Genomic DNA, 19188 nt, shown 5'->3' on the forward strand with positions numbered 1-19188 from the left:
AGGCAATGCCAAAGAACGCTCAAACTATCGCACAATTACACTCATCTCACAAGCTAGCAAAGTAATGCTCAAAATTCTCCAAGCCAGGCTTCAACAGTACATGAACTATGAACTTCTAGATGTTCAAGCTGGATTTAGAAAAGGCAGAGGAACTAGAGATCAAATTGCCAACATCCATTGGATCACTGAAAAAGCAGGAGAATTCCAGAAAAACATCTATTTCTGTTTTACTGACAATGCCAGAGCCTTTGACTGTGTGGATCACAACAAACTGTAGAAAATTCTTTAAGAGATGGAATACCAGACCACCTTACCTGCATCCTGAGAAATCTGTATGACAGTCAAGAAGCAACAGTCAGAACCAGACATGGAACTACAGACTCGTTCCAAATCAGGAAAGGAGTACGTCAAGGCTGTATATTGTCACCATGCTTATTTAACTTATAAGCAGAGTATATCATGCATAATTCTGGGCTGGATGAAGCACAAGAAGGAATCAAGATTGCCAGGAGAAATATCAATAACCTCAGATAAACAGATGATACCACCCTTACGGTAGAAAGCAAAGAGGAACTAAATAGCCTCTTGATGAAAGTGAAAGAGTAGAGTGAAAAAGCTGGCTTAAAACTTAACAATCAAAAAACGAAGATCATGGCATCCAGTACCATCACATCATGGCAAACAGATGGGGAAACAATGGAAACAGTGACAGACTATTTTTCTTGGGTTCCAAAATCACTGCAGATGGTGACTGCAGCCATGAAATTGAAAGATGCTTGTTCCTTGGAGCAAAAGCTATGACAAACCTAGACAGTATATTAAAAAGCAGAGACATTACTTTGATGACAAAGGTCTGTCCAGTCAAGGCTATGGTTTTTCCAGTAGTCATGTATGGATGTGAGAGCTGGACCATAAAGAAGGCTGAGTGCCAAAGAATTGACGCTTTTGAACTGTGGTGTTGGAAAAGACTTTTGAGAGCTCCTTGGACTGCAAGGAGATCAAACCAGTCAATCCAATCAAACTACTCCTAAAGGAAATCAGTTCTGAATATTCACTGGAGAAACCTGATGTTAAAGATGAAGCTCCAATACCTTGGCCACTTGATGTGAAGAACTGACTCACTGTAAAAGACCCTGATGCTAGGAAAGATTGAAGGTGGGAGAAGAAGGGAAGGAATAACAGAGGATGAGATGGTTGGATTGCATCACTGACTCCATGGACATGAGTTTGAGCAAGCTCCAGGAGTTGGTGGTGGATAGGGAAGCCTGGTGTGCTGCAGTCCATGAGGTTGCAAAGAGTTGGACAAGACTGAGCAACTGCGTTGAAGTGAACTGAATGAATATTGAAGACTGATTTCCTTTAGGATTGACTGGTATGATATCCTTGCAGAACAAGGGATTCTCAAGAGTCTTTTCCAACATCACAGTTCAAAGCATCAGTTCTTCAGCATTCAGCCTTCTTTATGGTCCAACACTAATATCCATACATGACTACTGGAAAAACCATAGCTTTGAGTGTTCGGATCTTTGTCGGCAAAGTAATGTCTCTGCTTTTTAATATACTGCCTAGGTTTGTCATAGTTTTCTTCCAAGGAGCAAGTGTCTTTTAATTTTGTTGCTGCAGTCACCATCTGCAGTGATTTTGGAGGCCAAGAAAATAAATTCTGTCACTGTTTCCATTGTTTCCCCATCTAGGTGCCATGTAGTGATGGAACCAGATGTGATGATCTCCTTTTTTTGAATGTTTTCAATCTTAAGCGTTTTAATATGTGTGTCCATGGGGCTTCAAAGAGCCAGACACGACTTAGTGACTGAGCACAGTAGGTGTGTAGTGGTACCTACTTGTGATATTAATTTATGTTTCCCTAATGACTGACGATGTTGAGTACAGCTGTTAATACGGCTTACTTGTCATCTGTGAGTCTTTTTTGGTTACATATATATACATACAAATCTTTTGCCCATGTTTTAATTAGGCTGTCTATTTCTTATTATTAATTTTTGTATAGTGCTTTATTTTGGAGACAAGCCCTTTATCAAACATGTGATTTGCAAATATTTCCTCCCCCAACTTGTGGCTTGTCTTTTCATTCTCTCAATGGTCTTTCAAAGAGCAGAGATTCTTACTTTTGATAAAAGACCAATTTACCATTTTTTTTCCTTTTTAGATCATGCTTTGGGCATCATATCTAAGAGATCTTTGCACAACTCAGTCACACAGATTTTCTCCAGCAGAGAAAATCTTTCTGCTTGTTCCAGAAGTTTTCTTTTTATCAGGTTTTACTTTTATTATTTATAATCTATTCTGAGGTATATCTGTACATTTGCTGCAAGGTATGGTTTGAATTTGTTGTTGTTGTTCTTGCATTTTGATATCCAATTGCTTCAGCATCAATTATTGAAAAGACTATTCTTTCTTCTTTGAAATGCCTGTGCACCTTTGTCAAAAATCAATTGACCATATTTGTGTATGTCTATTTCTGGACTGTTCTCTGTTCCATTAATCCATTTATCTATCTTTTTTCTTTCCTTTTCCATTATGGTTTATTATAAGATATTGAATATAGTTCCCTGTGCTATGCGGTAGGACCTTGTTGCTTATTTTATATATAGTAATTTGTATCTGCTAATCCCAAACTCCTAATTTATCCTTTACCCCAACTTCCCAATCGGTAACTATATGTTTGTTTTCTATGTCTGTGAGTCTGTTTCTGTTTTGTATATAAGTTCAGTTGTATCATTTTCTTAGATTTCATATATAAACGATATCATAAGATGTTTGTCTTTGTCTCCTTAATTCACTGTATGATAATTCCCAAGTCCATCCATGTTGGTGCAAATGGCATTGGTTCATTCTTTTTTATGGTTGAGTAATATTCCACTCTGTGCGTGTGTGTGTGTGTGTGTGTGTGTGTGTGTGTGTGTGTGTGTGTGTGTGTGTGTGTGTGTGTAACACATCTTCTTTATATATTCATCTGTTGATGGACATTTAGGTTGCTTCCATGCCTTGGCCATTGTAAAGGTACTGCTATGAATATTGGGGTACATGTATCTTTTCGAATTAAGAGTTTTCATCATTTCTACATACATGTCTAATAGTGGGATTACTGGATCATATGGTAACTCCAGTTTCAATTTTTTCACATTTCTCTATCTTGATGCCAGTACTACCAAAGACAGTACTACACTGTCTTTATTAAGGTGGGTTTCTATGTCTTCAAGTCAAGTAGCATAAGTTCTCTAACTTTGTTCCTTTCCAAAGTTGTAGCTACTTCGGTCCTTTGCACTTCCATATGATTTTCAGAATCAGCTTATCAATTTTGGAAAAAAATGTTTGCTGAGGTAGTGATTGGAATTGGTGTTAAATTTACAGATTATTCTGGGAGAAAACTAACAACTTAATAATATTGACTTTCTATTCATGAACTAAGTATATCTTACTTAGGTCTTCTTTAATTTCTCTCAGTGATGCTATGTCTTGAATCTATGGATTTACAGTTGCAACAAATTTGGATAATTTTCAGCCATTATCTTTTCAAATATTCTTCTGTGCTTCCCACTTTGGAGACTCCAACTATATGTATACAGATTCTTCAAGCTGGTCCCATTTTCAATGATGCTCTGTGCAATTTTTTCAATCTTTTTTTTTTTTTCTTTCTCTGTTCCTATTTCTCTAGGTCTAAATTCACTAAAACTTTCTTCTGTGATGTCTTATCTGCTATTAATTGCATGTAGTATGTTTTTCCTCTCAGTCATTATAATTTTCATCTATAAAAGTTTGATTTAGGTCTTTTTAATATCTTCCATGTCTCTATTTAACATATTAAATCATTGCTCTAACTTACTGAACATATAATATACATTTGTAACACCTATTATATGTTTGTCAAATAATTTTACCATCTATATCACTACTGGGTTGGCTTCAGCTGAGTTTCCTCCTCATTTGTGAGTTATATTTGCCTGCTTCTTTGTAATTTCTGATCAATGTCAAATCCAGAATTTTTGATTATCAAATCAGATGTTATAAACAGTGAAAGAAGCCTGCACTTAAGGCACACTAATCAGACTTTGACAAATTTTACAAAAATATGTGATATATATTTATACTAAAATGAAATTATCTTTAGATTTAGGAGAGCAGTCAGTTAACATTTTTAGCAGATTAAAGGTATATTAAATAGTGGGACAAGCTGTAAATGGAGAAAACTGTGGGCACAACTGTAGAAAATGAGTTGGTGTTAGATATTTTTGCTTTCCTATGAATATCCCGAGCTGTGATTTAGGACAGAGTTAAGTTTCTTGGGAGCAGTTTGAACCTACGGCATCTTGCTATCAAGTTTTCTTAGGCAGAGTCACAGCAGCATTTAGTCTAGAGATACTTTTGCCCCACGCCTGAGACGAAAATCCTATAGTACTTTGTGAATTATGATGTTTTCCCCTCTGGCCGGGAGGACAGGAACCATTTCCACCCTGGATGGTTCCCTGGGGATTGTTCCCTATTGTCCTTTCCAGTGACTCCCGCTCTAGTGCCAGGGAGTTTCTTTACCTGCATCTACGGATCCATATTCAGTTGGAGATGTTTGGGGACGCCCGGAGTGGGGATCTTGAGTGCTCTCTCTGTGTAGCTCTTTCCTATCTGGTCTAGCGTCCTGCGGCTTCAAACTGCATTAGCCTCCCGGAACTCCCAGATCCATCTCCTTGACTCAGACAGGACTCCAAGCGCCCTGTGCAGTGGCCTAGAAAGTAAAGCAGTAAAGGATGATGACTGTGGTGCTCACCTTGTGTGTTTCATATATTTTGTATCTTTTTATAAAGTTGTCTCAGTAGGGTGGGGAACTCTATTCTCTTCTACTCCAGCTGGGTTGCAAGCTGAAGTCATGGATTGTTTACCATCTTATTGATTCTGAAGCATGTGTGTGCGCTTAGCTGCTTAGCTGTGTCTGACTCTTTGCAATGCCCTGGACAGTATACCACCAGGCTCCTCTGTCCATGGATTTCCCAGGCAAGAATACTGGAGTGGGTTGCCATTTCCTCCTCCAGGGGATCTTCCTGACCCAGTGATTCAACTCATGTCTCCTGTGTCCCCTGCATTGCAGGCGGATTCTTTACCTGCTGAGCCATTGAGGAAATCAATGCTGACCATTGATTCTAGGATTATTTATATATTCCAACTACAAGCCCTTTGACAAATACAGGAATTAAAATATCTTCTTCCACTCCATGACTTGTTTCTGTATTCTCTTAAACATGATTTTTTTTTTCATTTATTTTTATTAGTTGGAGGCTAATTACTTTACAATATTGTAGTGGTTTTTGTCATACATTGACATGAATCAGCCATGGATTTACATGTGTTCCCCATCCCGATCCCCCCTCCCACCTCCCTCTCTACCCGATCCCTCTGGGTCTTCCCAGTGCACCAGGCCCGAGCACTTGTCTCAGGCATCCAACCTGAGCTGGTGATCTGTTTCACCATAGGTAACATATATGTTTTGATGCTGTTCTCTTGAAACATCCCACCCTCGCCTTCTCCCACAGAGTCCAATAAACATGATTTTTGATGAAGAGATGTTGTCAATTTTAACACTGCCCAGTAGATTACTTTTAAACTCTAAGATTAGTGCTTTCTGTGTCTGTTTATTTTTCCCAAAGTTAAGAAGATAGTTCTCTGTGTTTTTGTTTGGAAATGTCCTAGTATTTTTTTTAATTTTAATTTTAAAATCTATAATGCATTTGGCCTTGATTTTTGCATATGCTGTGAGATAGGAAGCAAGACTCCTTTTTTTTTTTTTTTTACATGAGTATCCAATTTACCCAGAACCAACCACTTACTGAAAAGTCTATCATTGTCTCACTATAGTGCAGTCTCAATTTTGTCATCCATTTAACGACCATACATGCGTGGGTCTGTTTCTTGGTTCTCTGTACATACAGATTTAACCTTGGCCTGGTAAACAGCATTGAGATGAAGCAGTCATTTCATAATTTTCAGTTTAAAGGAAAACTGAGTTAGTTTTTCTCCTTTTTTTAAAACAAATTTTGTTTTTGTTATTTATTTTTTTTGATGCCTGGACAGGGACTTGAACCCTAGGCCCTCAGATTAAAAGTCTGATGCTCTACCGACTAGGCTATCCAGGCACTCTCCAGCTTTTCTTAATTTAACTTAAGTATACGTAAGTTTTAACTTAGTAGACAATTGTTTTTCATCCAAAATAATTTGAACATAAGAACTGAGTAAATGTAATTATATTAAGTAACTCTAACACTATTAAATATAATGTTTTTATGTCATAATTACCAAGGGATTTTGGTTTACAAATTTATAAAATAAAAACTCTCAATAAGTAACCTAAATTTTGAAATAAGTTTGATACAAAATTATGCAATTCAGGCAGTGTTATCACAATATTTTAATTATCATAGCTCCTAATAAATTATAACTGAAATATCCTAAAACAAACTATGTTATTCCTTTGTGAAAAGACCATTTTCTCACTGTATCTATATAAATCTTATTTCAAGGATATTTTCATTCCAAATTGTTTCAAGACAACTTCCTTAGAAATATTTAGATGTGTGAAAATTTCAATGCATAAAGTTATTTATTAATTTAAAAATACAGCCTCACTTCTGTTTTTTAAAACTTAAAATGTCCTCTTACTAAAGGAATATATTTTTGTTGTAGAAAAATCATCAAATATACATAAGTGGAAAATTTTAAAACAATCCCATCTTTAGGTAATAATGTAAAGTTTGGTTTATCACTTTTTGGAGTCTGGTTATTGGGAGGCAATTCCTACCTGTCTTAGCCCATTTGGGCTTCTATAACAATAAAACCATAAACTGGGTAGCTTATGAAAAATAGAAATTAATTTCTCACAGTTATACAGTCTGAGAAGGTCAATATCAAAGGTGCCAGCAGGCTCCTCCTGTGGAAAAAGCTCAACGTCTGGTTCATGGTTGGCATCTTCTTGTTGTGACCTCACATGGTGGAAGGGAGCAAGGGACCTTTCTTCCCCTCTTTTACAGAGTCAATAACGCCACTCATGGGGGCTCCATCCTTATCACTGAGATCACCTCTGCAAAGATCCACCTCCTAATATCTTCACCTTGAGGGTCAGGATTTCAACATATGGACTGTGTTGTTGTTCAGCCGGTAAGCTGTGTGCAACTCTTTGCGACCCCATGGACAGCAGCACACTGGGCTTCTTTGTCCTTCACTATCTCCTGGAGTCTGCTCAAATTCATGTCCTTTGAGTCAGTGATGCTATTTAACCATCTCATTCTCTGCCACTCCCTTTTCCTTTTGCCTTCAGTCTTTCCCAGCATCAGGGCCTTTTGCAATGAGTTGGCTCTTCACATCAGGTGGTCAAAGTTTTGGAGCTTCAGCATCAGTCATCCTTTAGGATTGACTAGTTTGATCTCCTTGCAGTCCAAGGGACTCTCAACAGTCTTCTCCAAAAGCACAATTTGAAAGCGTCAATTCTTCGAGGCTCAGCCTTCTTAATGGTCCAACTCTCACATCTGTACATGACTACTGGAGAAACCATACCTTTGACTTTTGTAGGCAAAGTGATGTCTCAGCTTTTTAATACACAGTCTGGATTTGTCATAGCTTTCCCTGCAAGGAGCCAGTGTCTTTTAATTTCATGGCTGCAGTCACAATCCACGGTGATTTTGGAGCCCAAGGAAAGAAAATCTGTCACTTCTTCCTCTTGTATTTGCCATTAAGTGATAGGACTGGATGTCATGATCTTAGTTTTCCTAATATTGAGTTTTTAGCCAGTTTTTTCACTTTGCTCTTTCGTGTTCCATCTGCTTATCTGAGGTTGTTGGTATTTCTCCCAGAAATCTTGATTCCAGCCTGTGATTCATCCAACCTAGTATTTCACATGATGTAATCTGCAAAGAAGTTAAATAAGCAGGGTGACAATATACAGCCTTGACGTACTCCTTTCCCAATTTGGAACCAGTCCATTGTTCCATGTCCAGTTCTAACTGTTGCTTCCCGATGTGCATATAGGTTTCTCAGGAGAAACTTACCTAGGTGGTCTGATATTTCTATCTCTTTAAGAATTTCCCATAGTTTGTTGTGACTCACACAAAGGCTTTGGCATAGTCAGTGAAGCAGAAGTAGATGCTTTTCTGCAATTCCTTTGCTTTCTCTATGATCCAATGGATGTCGGCAATTTGACTTCTGGTTCCTCTAACTTTTCTAAACCCAGCTTGTACATCTGGAATTTATTGGCTCACGTACTGCTGAAGCCTAGCTTGAAGGATTTTGAGCATAACCTTGATAGCATGTCAAATGAGTGCGACTGTATGGTAATTTGAACATTCTTTGGCATTGCCCTCTTTGGGATTAGAACAAAAACGGACCTTTTCCAGTCCTGTGGCCACTGCTGAATTTTCCAAATTTGCTGGCATGTTGAGTGCAGCACTTTCACAGCATCATCTTTCAGGATTTGAAATAGCACAGCTGGAATTCCTCCACTAGCTTTGTTCACGTAATGCATCCTAAGCCACTTGACTTTATACCCCAGGATGTCTGGCTGTAGGGGAGTGACCATCCCACTATGGTTATCTGGGTCATTAAGATGTTTTCTGTATAGTTCTTCTGTGTATTCTTACCACCACTCCTTAATCTCTTCTGTTTCTGTTAGCTTACCATTTCTGTCCTTTATCGTGCCCATCCTTGCATGAGATGTTCCCTAGATATCTCCAATTTTCTTGAAGAGATCTCTAGTCTTTCCCATTCTGTTGTTTTCTTCTATTTTTTTGCATTATTCATCTAAGAAGGCTTTCTTATTGCTCTTTGCTATTGTCTGGAACTCCACATTCAGTTGGGTGTGTCTGTCCCTTTGTCCTTTGCTTTTCACTTCTTTCCTCAGCTATTTGTAAAGCCTCCTCAAATAACTACTTTGCCTTCTTGCATTTCTTTTTCTTGGAGATGGTTTTGGTCACTGCCTCCTGTACAATGTTATGAATCTCCTTCCATAGTTCTTCAGGCACTCTGTCTACCAGATCTAATCCCTTGAATCTATTTGTCACTTCCACTGTATAATCATAAGGAATTTGATTTAGGTCATAACTGAATGGCCTAGTCATTTTCCCTACTTTTAAAAAATTTAAGACTGAATTTTGTGATAAAGAGCTCATAATCTAAGCCACAGACAGCTTCAGGTCTTGTTTTTGCTGACTGTATAGAGTTTTTCCATCTTCAGCTGCAAAGAATAAAATCAATCTGATTTTGGTATTGATTATTTGGTGATGTCCATGTGTAGACTCGTCTCTTGGGTTGTTGGAAAAGGGTGTTTGCTATAACCTGTGTGTTCTCTTGACAAAACTGTTAGCCTTTGCCCATCTTCATTTTGTACTGCAAGGCCAAACTTGCCTGTTAATCCAGGTATCTCTTAACTTCTTACTTTCGCATTCCAATCCCTTATGATGAAAAGGACATCTTTTTTGGTGTTAGTTCTAGAAGGTCTTGTAGGTCTCCATAGAGCCAGTCATCTTTAGCTTCTTCTCCATTAATGGCTGGAGAATAGAGTTGGATTACTGTGATGATGAATGGTTTGCCTTGGAAATATACTGATAATTCTGTCATTTTTGAGACTGCACCCAAGTACCACATTTCAGATTCCTTTGCTGACTATGAGGACAACTCCATTTCTTCTAAGGGAGTCTTGCCCACAGAATCCATTACAGTAAATATAACGGTCATCTGAATTAAATTTATCTATCCCTGTCCATTTTAGTTTACTGATTCCTAAGATGTTGATGTTCACTTTTGCCATCTCCTGCTTGACCATGCCCAGTTTACCTTGATTCATGGACCTAACATTCCAGGTTCCTATGCAATATTGTTCTTTACAGCATCCAACTTTACTTTCTCTTTACTTTCACATCCACAACGAAAGTCCTCTCCACTTTGGCCCAGCCACTTCATCCTTTCTGGAGCTACTAGTAACTGCCCTCTGATCTTCCCCAGTAGCATACTGGACACCTCCTGACCAGGAGGGTTCATTTTCCGGTGTCATATCTTTTCACTTTTTCATACTGTTCATGGGTTTCTCCAGGCAACAATACTGCAGTGGGTTGCCATTTCCTTCTTGAGTGGACCGTGTTTTGTCAGAACTCTTCATTATGACCCGTCCGCCTTGGGGAGCCCTGCACAGCCCCTTCATCATGACAAGGCTGTGATCCATGAAGGAATTTAAGGGACAGAAACATTCCAACTGTAGCAATACCCAAGCATCTTGACTTGAGCACTATCCCATAACCATGTCAGCAGCAAGCAAACATCTAGGTCATCAGCCACCTGATCAAAGCCTTTCACATCCTTCCACTCATTCCACAAATATGTGTTAAGAATTGCTTATATGCCAGGTACCCTGGTAAGTGTTAGGGGTAAAAATAAAGTGACTAAACAAAACAGGCATGGTCGTTTTCCTTAATGGCATCCAATATCTAGTGAGAGGAGTCAATACCAATAAAATAATCTCACAAAATGATGTGAGACAACAACTATGATATCAATTTCTTTTAACAGGACAATAAGATGGTAAAGTAGGGAATATGGTGCAACCTGAGTCTGAGAAAAGTCTTCCTGTGGCAGAGATGGGTGACCCAAGATCTGAAGGGTGGGCAGGAATGAACCAGTCCCAATAAAATGAAATGAGAGGCACATAAAGGTGAGGGCAGCATGCCAGGCACAGAACAGTAAGAACACAGGCTTTGGAGGGGGAAGGAAGATGAGTGTGTTTGAGGAAACAGAAGTGGAAGAATGCCTGAGTGAATGAGCACAGGAAGAAACAAGAAAGTGGTCCAGATGAGGCAGGATAGATACCTGCAGACGGCAGAGCCCATGCACATCATGTTGGCCATGTTAAGGATTTAAAAATATATATACAATTGATTCTTCCTTTATTTATTTACTTGGCTATACCAGGTCTTAGTTGCAGCATGCTGGATCTTTGATCTTCATTTGTGGCATGCAGGACTTTAGTTATGGCATGTGAACTCTCAGTTGCAGTATGTGAGATCCAGTTGTCTGGCCAGGGGTCAAACCCAGGCCCCCTGAATTGGGAACACAGAGTCTTAGCCACTGGACCACCAGGGAAGTCTCCAGGATGTTGGGTTTTATCCTATGCTCAGTTGATAGCCATTGAAATGATTTTATTTGGGCTTTTTGAAGATGTCTTTGACTGAAAAGTGGAGAATCTGTAGAGCAGGGGTAAAGAAGATACATTAAGCATATGCCCCAAAATCCAAGAGAGAAATGAAGTAGCTTGGAAAGGAGTGGTAGTACAGAAATGGATAAAATGGAAAAATAATCCACAGGCAAGCTTATCCACCTTTGGTAATGGGTTGGTGATAGAAGATGAGAAAGTAAAGTACAGAGAATGACTCTCAGAGAAATAAAAAGACAGAGTTGATCCAGCGAGAGCTGAGGAGGAGATCATGACTCTGATTTGGTTGACATTGTGGAGCTGAGTGGTATGTAAAGAAGGCAGTTGTATTTACAGGTTCATGATTCAGAAGCGAGAACCCAGCTGGGGATGGAACTGTCAAATACTACCCACATGAGAAAGCAGTAGATGAGAAGAGTGGTGGGCTAGACTTCAACATGCCAAGGGCCAGTAGAAGAGCCTCCCAAGAAATCAGAGTGGAACAAGGGGACAGGAATATCCAAAACCATGATGTCTCAAGGGTCAAGGTACTGAGAGTTTTAGGAAGGTGTGACTGAAAAATATGAAGTCTGAAAATTCTCATCTGATTTAGCAATGTGGGGGTCATGAGTGGCAAATATAAGAGTGAAACTGGAATGGTAGCCAAAAAGAAACAGATTGAGGAGGAGTGGAGGATGAGCTAGAGAGAAACTATAGCAACACTCAATAGAAGTCTGGCTGTGAAAGAGAGAGAAAGGCTGTTAGAAAAAAATGTAGCTAAAAAGCAATATATGATATAGAGGATTTTTTACATTGTCTTAACAGAAGAGATGTGAAGATATTTAAAATGGGATGGATAATTTAACTTGGGTTCCAATAAAAACTAAAGAGAACTGTAATCTGTTGTCTACAATCCTTTTGTCAAATACAGTGCAGCCAACTTTCATTTTAATGATATGGTAGTTTATTCAGAGGAATGGTGCTAACACTCAGGAAGAATTAAATAATCTGCAACTGCATGCTATTGGCAATTTCATGTAAGAATCTTTTCACAACAACTATTTTAAAAGGCTTCATACTAATGGCTCCCTTTCTTTTAAAAAAAAAGAGGTGTGTGTGTGTGAATGTACGCCCAATCAAATCATGGTGGTATAAAGCAAAGGTTGGTAAATTATGGTCCTTTGGCTCAATCTGGCCTGCTACTTGTTTTTAAGTTGTATTGCAACATACACAATGACAGAAAAAATTACATGGAGATTACACTATTTAGCTATAGAGAGAAGAGATCATTGATAGGGTTATGTTCTTGAAAAGATGTAATAGGATGAAATTCAAAGCATAAGTGGAGGGACTGACCTTTCAGAAGAGGAAAGTAATGCCTTTGATTTGATATGGGAAGGAGGGGGTGGGAGGAGTAAAGCTGGCATGTGGGTTTTTACGTCTGATGGCTAGTGGTTGAATAAGTTTCTGTCTGAGCACTTTGCTTTTCTGATGAAACTATAAGATTTTTGTTTGATGGGGAAAGTGGAAGGTTTGGACACTTGAGATATCTGAAAATGGTTTAAGCACTAATGCAAGCATCATTCATAACAGGCAAAAAGTAAAAACAATCCACATGTCCATTATCTGATAAATGGATAAACAAAATGTGATACATCCACATAATGGAATATTATTTAACATTATAAAGCAATGAAGTACTTGATGCATACACAACATGGATAAGCCTGGACATTATGCAGAGTGAAAGAAACCAGTTACAAAAGGTCACCTACTGTATGATTCCATTTATATGAAATGTCTAAAAGAGGCAAATCCACAGAAACAGAAAGATTAGTGGTTGTCAGGGATGCAGAGGGAGGGGGAACAGGGTTTCTTTTGGGGTGATGAAATATTCTGAAAGTATATAGAGAGGCTGAAGAATTTTGTGAATATACTAAAAACCACTGAATTCTACACTTTAAAAATGTGAATTTTATGGTAGGTGAATTATTATCTTGATAAAGCTGTTATTTAAAAAGAAAGAAAGAAAGAAAATTTTGTAGAGTCGAGTGCACTGTCCTGATAAAGGAGTGGGATTGCCAGTAGCAGAGACATGGATGAAGATAAGGAAGCTTGTTGCACAGGCCCATATGTGAGTAGGGAGCTGCTGGAAGAGGTAGCATCTCTGGGTTGGGAGGGGAATTCAGGGTGCACTCAGGAGGCATATCCACATAAGTGAAACGGAAAGTTGCTCAGTCCTGTCTGACTCTTTGGTGACCCCACTGACTAAGAAAGTGAAAGTGAAAGTCACTCAGGTGTGTCCAACTCTTTGCCACCCCATGGACAGAGGGGTAGCCATTCCCTTCTCCAGGCCATCTTCCCAACCCGGGAATCAAACTAGGGTCTCCTGCATTGCAGGCAGATTCTTTACCAGCTGAGCCACCAGGGAAGCCCAGGAATACTGGAGTGAGCTACCGGGGATGGGAAAATCACCGTGTATGGGTGCATGCTAAGTCGCTTCAGTCGTGTCTGATTCTTTGCAGCCCTATGGACTGTAGCCAGCAAGGCTCCTCTGCCCATGGGATTCTCCAGGCAAGAATACTGGAGTGGGTTGCCATTTCCTCCTCCAGAGGATCTTCCCAAACCCTGGATCCGGAAGATCCTCATAAGAGACATGTTTTCATGTCTCCTGCATTGGCAGGAGGGTTCCTTACCACTAGCGCCACCTGGGAAGCCCAAATCACCATAGAGATCTCAAAGGAAAGGCAGCTCTATCTCCAAGGCTCCAGTAATCTGTTCCTCATTCACTTCCTCATTCTAGATTCATATTCACATTTTTATTTGTAATTGTATATTCTTTCCCTTTAAAATGACTCCTCAAAATGAATATGGACCTCCCTGGTGTCTCAGCAGTAAAGAATCCACCTGCCAATGCTGGAGAAGCAGGTACAATCAGGAAGATTCTCTGGAGAAGGAAATGGCAACCCACTCCAGTCTTCTGGCGGGCTACAGCCTGTAGAGTCACAAAGAGTTGGACACAACTTAGCGACTAAAGAACAACAACAAAACTGTATGTGCTTCAGGTTCCAGAAAACAAAGATCTGCCCCTGCAGATAGCTGAGGATCTATTTGAGGTCACTGAATCTGAATTTATGGTGACATTGCTCATTCTGTTGCTTAACTTGCTCCAACCACGCTCGGCTGTTTCGGTGTCAGAGGAAGTACAGTCGGGTTCACCCAGGGTTGGGGTTTTGTGGGTTGGAAGCATGATATTTGGACAACATGTTATGTGGATGACAAGATTCAACCTGGAAAAGGGGGTGAGTGTGAGACAGAGGGGTCTGGTGGGTCACGGAAAAGCAAGAGGTATCAGCAGGCTAGAAAGCTGCTGGAGAAGATTATAGAGGAAGAACTTGAAAGATCAAGTTGGAAAATGGAGTGATTGGGAAGTCTGCTGCTGGAGGTGAGACAGAGTCCACGAAGGGGTGATGGTCTAAGGTGATTTGAAGATCACAGAAGGTGATAACTGTCATTTGCTCTGAGGAAAAAATCTATACCCTAAGACCATCTCCAAGCATCTGCGCACTCTGTCTCCTGCCCGTGTCTGTCCCCTCACCCAGTGCAACGTCCCTCTCACTTGCCTCCCTGCTGCCTTCCTTCAGGTTCTCAGGCGTTTCTTCCAGCCTGAAGACCTGGGCATCTGACAGCTTCCCTGTTGTCTGGAATACTCTTCTCTGCTGCTTGGCTAGGCCATTTCTACTCATCTTGAAGATCAGAGTTAAGTCCATTTCTCAGGGAAGTCTTTCCCCCTACTCACCCTTCTCCCAGAGGGTAGAGCCCCGTTCAGACTCTTGGCTTTCCATTCACGGCATTTATCAACTGTATTGTAGAAGTTAAGGGGCTGATTACTAGCAAAATGTTCTTCTCTAGGACAAAGGGGTGAGGTAATAGGTTTGGTAACCTCTCTTTGTATCCTGGGTCCTCAAGAACTTGTACACACAAAGACATTCCATGAGTATGTGTTGTATGCATGAAATTTAAGACACTGATGTGTAATACTGTTTCCCAGCACACTTTTTTTCCCCCCGGCATACTTTTTAACATATAAAGATGTAAAATGCAGTTTAACAAAAGAATCTAAAAATGGCGTATCATGTAAAGATAAAGCCAATTTCCTGTTTAACACACATACTTGAAGACGTATTATCTTCAACCTCTTCTCATTTATTTGATATCTAGAAATAACATAAATGAAGATAGGGAAAGATACTTAATGATTTATTTTTCTTAAATATATATATATATTTGCCTCTGCTGGGTCTCAGCTGCAGCATGCGGGCTCTTTTCAGTTGCAGCTCTTAGTTGAGGCATGTTGGATCTAGTTGCCTGACCAGGGATTGAGCCCGGGGGCCCCCTGCATTGGGAATGAGGAGTCTTAGCCACTGGACCACCAGGGAAGTCCTTGGTTTCTTACATGGAAATGAGTTAATTCAATCCCTTATTTGAAATAATGGAAAAAATTATTGGAACACTCCAAAGTAGTACACAATATACATACAGTTGACCTTCTAGATCTTTGGGTTCCTCAACCAACATTGGGTAGGAAATATTTGGGAAAAAATCTAGAAAGTTCCAAAAAGCAGCACTTGAATTTGCTGTATGATAGCAACTATTTACATAGCATGTACCTTGTATTAGGTCTTATAAGTAATCTAGAAATGATTTAAAGTATACGGAAAGATGTGTTTAGGTTACATGCAAAGACTATACCATTTTGTACAAGGGTCTTGAGCATCAAAAAATTTTGGTATGGGAGGGGTCCTGGAACCAATTCCCCAAGGATACAGAGAGATGACTGTATCACAACTTTTCATTAAAAAGAATATGAATACACACACACACACACACACACACATATACACACACATACATATGTATAACTGAATCACTGTGCTATACACCTGAAACTAACACAACATTGTAAATAAATTGTTTTGTTGTTGTTTAGAGGCTTAGTTGTGTCCCACTCTTTTGCAACCCTGTGGACTATAGCCTGCCAGGCTCCTCTGTCCATGGGATTTTCCAGGCAAGAATACTGGAGTAGAGTGCCATTTCCTTCTCTATACTTCAATTTTTAAAAACGAACTTTAAAATAATAGGAGTGGTAGATTATCTAGCAAACAGTTAACTATGAAAGAGAGGACCAGTCTCTGCAATGCTAATTTTAAATACTTTGACTCAGTACACAGACACACTGCTTGTGGTAGAAGTGGAAAACAAATTTAATGATTTATTTTCATATGGATGGTTTGTGGTAAAACCCGAGTTCACATAAAAATTGCTTTGGTTTATTAGTTGCCATAAAAATTACACTCACTTGTATTCTAACATTTAAGAAAAACAATGACCTCCTGACTTGTTTTTTCTCTCTCAGTCCTCCTTATGGTTATCCCTTTGATCTTTTCACAAGACAACATCTTTACAACATCTTTCACATCTCTGGCTAGCTGCCTCTTTAAGGAAGACTTCTCCCCTAGTATCTGACCTAGTTCCACCCTTATTATTCTTCCAGTTTCTCCCAGGGCACATTTATCACAATCTGTACTTGGGTTGACCCGTTAACCGTCTTATGCCACCACAGAAATGTCACTGCTCTGAGTGCAGGGACCTTTATTTGTCACCACCCCAGCACCTAATTTCCTACTACAATTGTATAACATTTTCAAACTCAAGAGGAACTCCAGAATATGAATGTTGTATTAACAAGAACACGCCTGAGGTTATTTTTTCCAGAAACGTTTGGCACTTTTATCTGATTATTTACATCACGTTCCAACATCTGTCTGGGGGCTTTGTTTCTCATAAATACATTGGAAAAGATATTTCTCTTACAGGATCGTGTTAATCTCAGGACCAGGTATCATAGCCATTGTAAAACACACGCAAGAAAACAAATAGAATTAGGACAGCCAGTAAGTTTCCCTTTTCTGGTCCAACACCCCAAGGGTTGATTTTAAATAAAAGCCAAGACAAATGGAAGAAACTGGCAACAAACGGAGGGAGTGTAAGACTTCAAAATGCCCCAGAGATAGATCCAACTGAATCCTTTGGGTCCACTAAGCGCTCCCACCACTCAGGCAAGGCTGCTCCGGGGACCAGCACACACCAGTCCGGGAGGGTCCCCTTCTACCTCCCCTGCAGGCTGGTCGCCTTGGCGCGCTCCCAGAGACCTCGCCCTCCGGGTCTCTGCCCTTCAGTCTTGCGGGCAGAAACCCCGGGATCGCAGACTCTCCAGGGCGCGCGGTCCTCCTCCAGGCTGTTTCGCTTTCCACGCTGTCAAGTACCCGCCCCCAACTCGCGATCTCCCGCACAGAACAAACTCCGAACTGACACTCGGCTGAGCCAAGATGGCAATCCAGAGACTTGAACCTTCCAATGTTCCTCGGTCGCCCGGGAACCCGAGATGGCATGGCGTTACCCTGGGCGAGGCCTCGCCGCCTTCCTCGGCGACCAGCCCGCCGGGGGCTCCGGGATCCAGGGCCGCCGGGGGGCCGAGGACCCCTCTCCAGCGTCCCGAACTACAGATCCCAGGGTGCCTCTCGGACTCCCGCGCCCTCCCTCCCTCGCTCCCTCCCTCCGCGCGTCTCCTCCTCCCTGGCCCTTGTTGTTTTGGCTGGAAGCGCTCCGGCGGAGTTTCAGAGAAAGTCTGGGCAGAAACCGGAGCCGGCCCGAACGTGGGAAGGGGAGGAGGAAAGAGAGGAAGAGGGAGCCGGGAGGCCGGGAGAGGGAGGGGTCGGGGCCGGGGGCCGGGCCGCCCAGAACCTGCCGCGCGCCCTGGGGTGGGGGAGGCGGCGCAGGAGCAGCGCTAGGGGACGGGACGGGGGGCTTGGTCCCCGCGGCCGAGGAGCCCAGCGCCTCGTTCTTCTGCCGCCCTCTGCTTTCCCTCTCCCGCGGCGGCGGCCAGCGCGGACCCACCCTTCGGCGGGACCTGCGCTCTGCCCAGCGACGCCTAGCCGGCGGCTCCCTCCGTGGCCCGGGACCAGCCCTGCGCCCGCTGACCACGGGACCCTCGCGGCTTTCCCTTTCCTCGCCGCGGTCCGGGCGCCTCGGGGAAGTGACCCACCCTCCCTCCAGAAGGAGGAAGGAGGGGATACCGCCAAGCGCAGCGAAACCTAGAGCCGGCCAGTCGGAGTGGGCACTGCGCGGGGGTATTGTGTGTGTATGAGCGTGTGAGACTGTGTGTGTGCGCGCGTGCAGCGTCGTGTCTGTCTCGGAGTGCGCTCTGGGAGGTCCCGTCCCGAGGGGGCGGAGCGCAGGGGGCCGAGGCTCGGGCTCCGCGCCGGGGCAGAGTCCCGTGGAGCCCGAGCGCAGAGGAGGCGGCCGGCGGGACGGCGCGCCTGGCGGCCGGGCGGGCGCACTGAAGGGAGGCCTGGGCATCTTCGGCCCGGCCGGGGCCCCTGCCCCGAGGTGTCGGCCTCGGCGGCTCTGCCCGCTTCTACTCACGTCCGCGGACCTGCCTGCGGGGAAGAAACTCCAACGCCAAGAGCCAGAGCGCCGCGGAGCCGGTCCGCCCCGTCCGCCTGGGGTGCGCCGCGGGAGAGCGAGGTCCCAGCCGCTGCACGGCCGTCCCGCGTCGAAGGTGTCGGGAGCGCGCCGGGCCCGGAGCCCGAAAGGCGCGCACCATGAGCGGCGGCGAAGTGGTCTGCTCGGGATGGCTCCGCAAGTCCCCCCCGGAGAAAAAGTTGAAGCGTTATGTAAGTAGAGCTCGGCCGCCGTTACCCTCCCCGGACGGCTCGCGTGCCGACTGCTCCTCTATAGTCGCCATCCCTTCTCTGTAGGCCCCTTCCCCGGCAGGCTGGGGACCCAGGCTGGACACTCATGCCGGGCCTCCGCTTGGCCGGGCATCTTTCTTTCTCCGGATTGCAGACTGGAGAAATCTCTTTCTCCATCGGCCCTTAGGAAGGCCTGGTATGGCCAGCTGAGCGCCTGCTGCGTGCTTTTATTGTTCCTTTTAGCAGGGGCGAGGGGGAGAG

At 42.5% G+C, this 19188-nt stretch overlaps 1 protein-coding gene and 1 non-coding gene across 5 annotated transcripts in view; one reads left to right on the forward strand and one right to left on the reverse strand.

The window, feature by feature from the left end:
• Nucleotides 1-6067: 6067 nt before the first annotated feature.
• TRNAK-UUU (transfer RNA lysine (anticodon UUU)) lies at nt 6068-6140 on the reverse strand. Its single transcript has one exon. It is a non-coding gene; the product is annotated as a tRNA-Lys (tRNA).
• A 12574-nt stretch (nt 6141-18714) lies between these two features.
• Nucleotides 18715-19188, forward strand: part of GAB1 (GRB2 associated binding protein 1) — a 125567-nt gene continuing 125093 nt past the window's right edge. For all 4 annotated transcript variants that reach the window (XM_061142411.1, XM_061142409.1, XM_061142408.1 and 1 more), the window contains exon 1: nt 18715-18909. In XM_061142411.1, the coding sequence (XP_060998394.1) occupies nt 18838-18909 (72 nt within the window). In that variant the 5' untranslated portion in view covers nt 18715-18837. The remainder of the gene's footprint in view (nt 18910-19188) is intronic.

The sequence above is a fragment of the Dama dama genome, chromosome 5 (assembly GCF_033118175.1).
Source record: "Dama dama isolate Ldn47 chromosome 5, ASM3311817v1, whole genome shotgun sequence".
Lineage (NCBI taxonomy): Eukaryota > Metazoa > Chordata > Mammalia > Artiodactyla > Cervidae > Dama > Dama dama.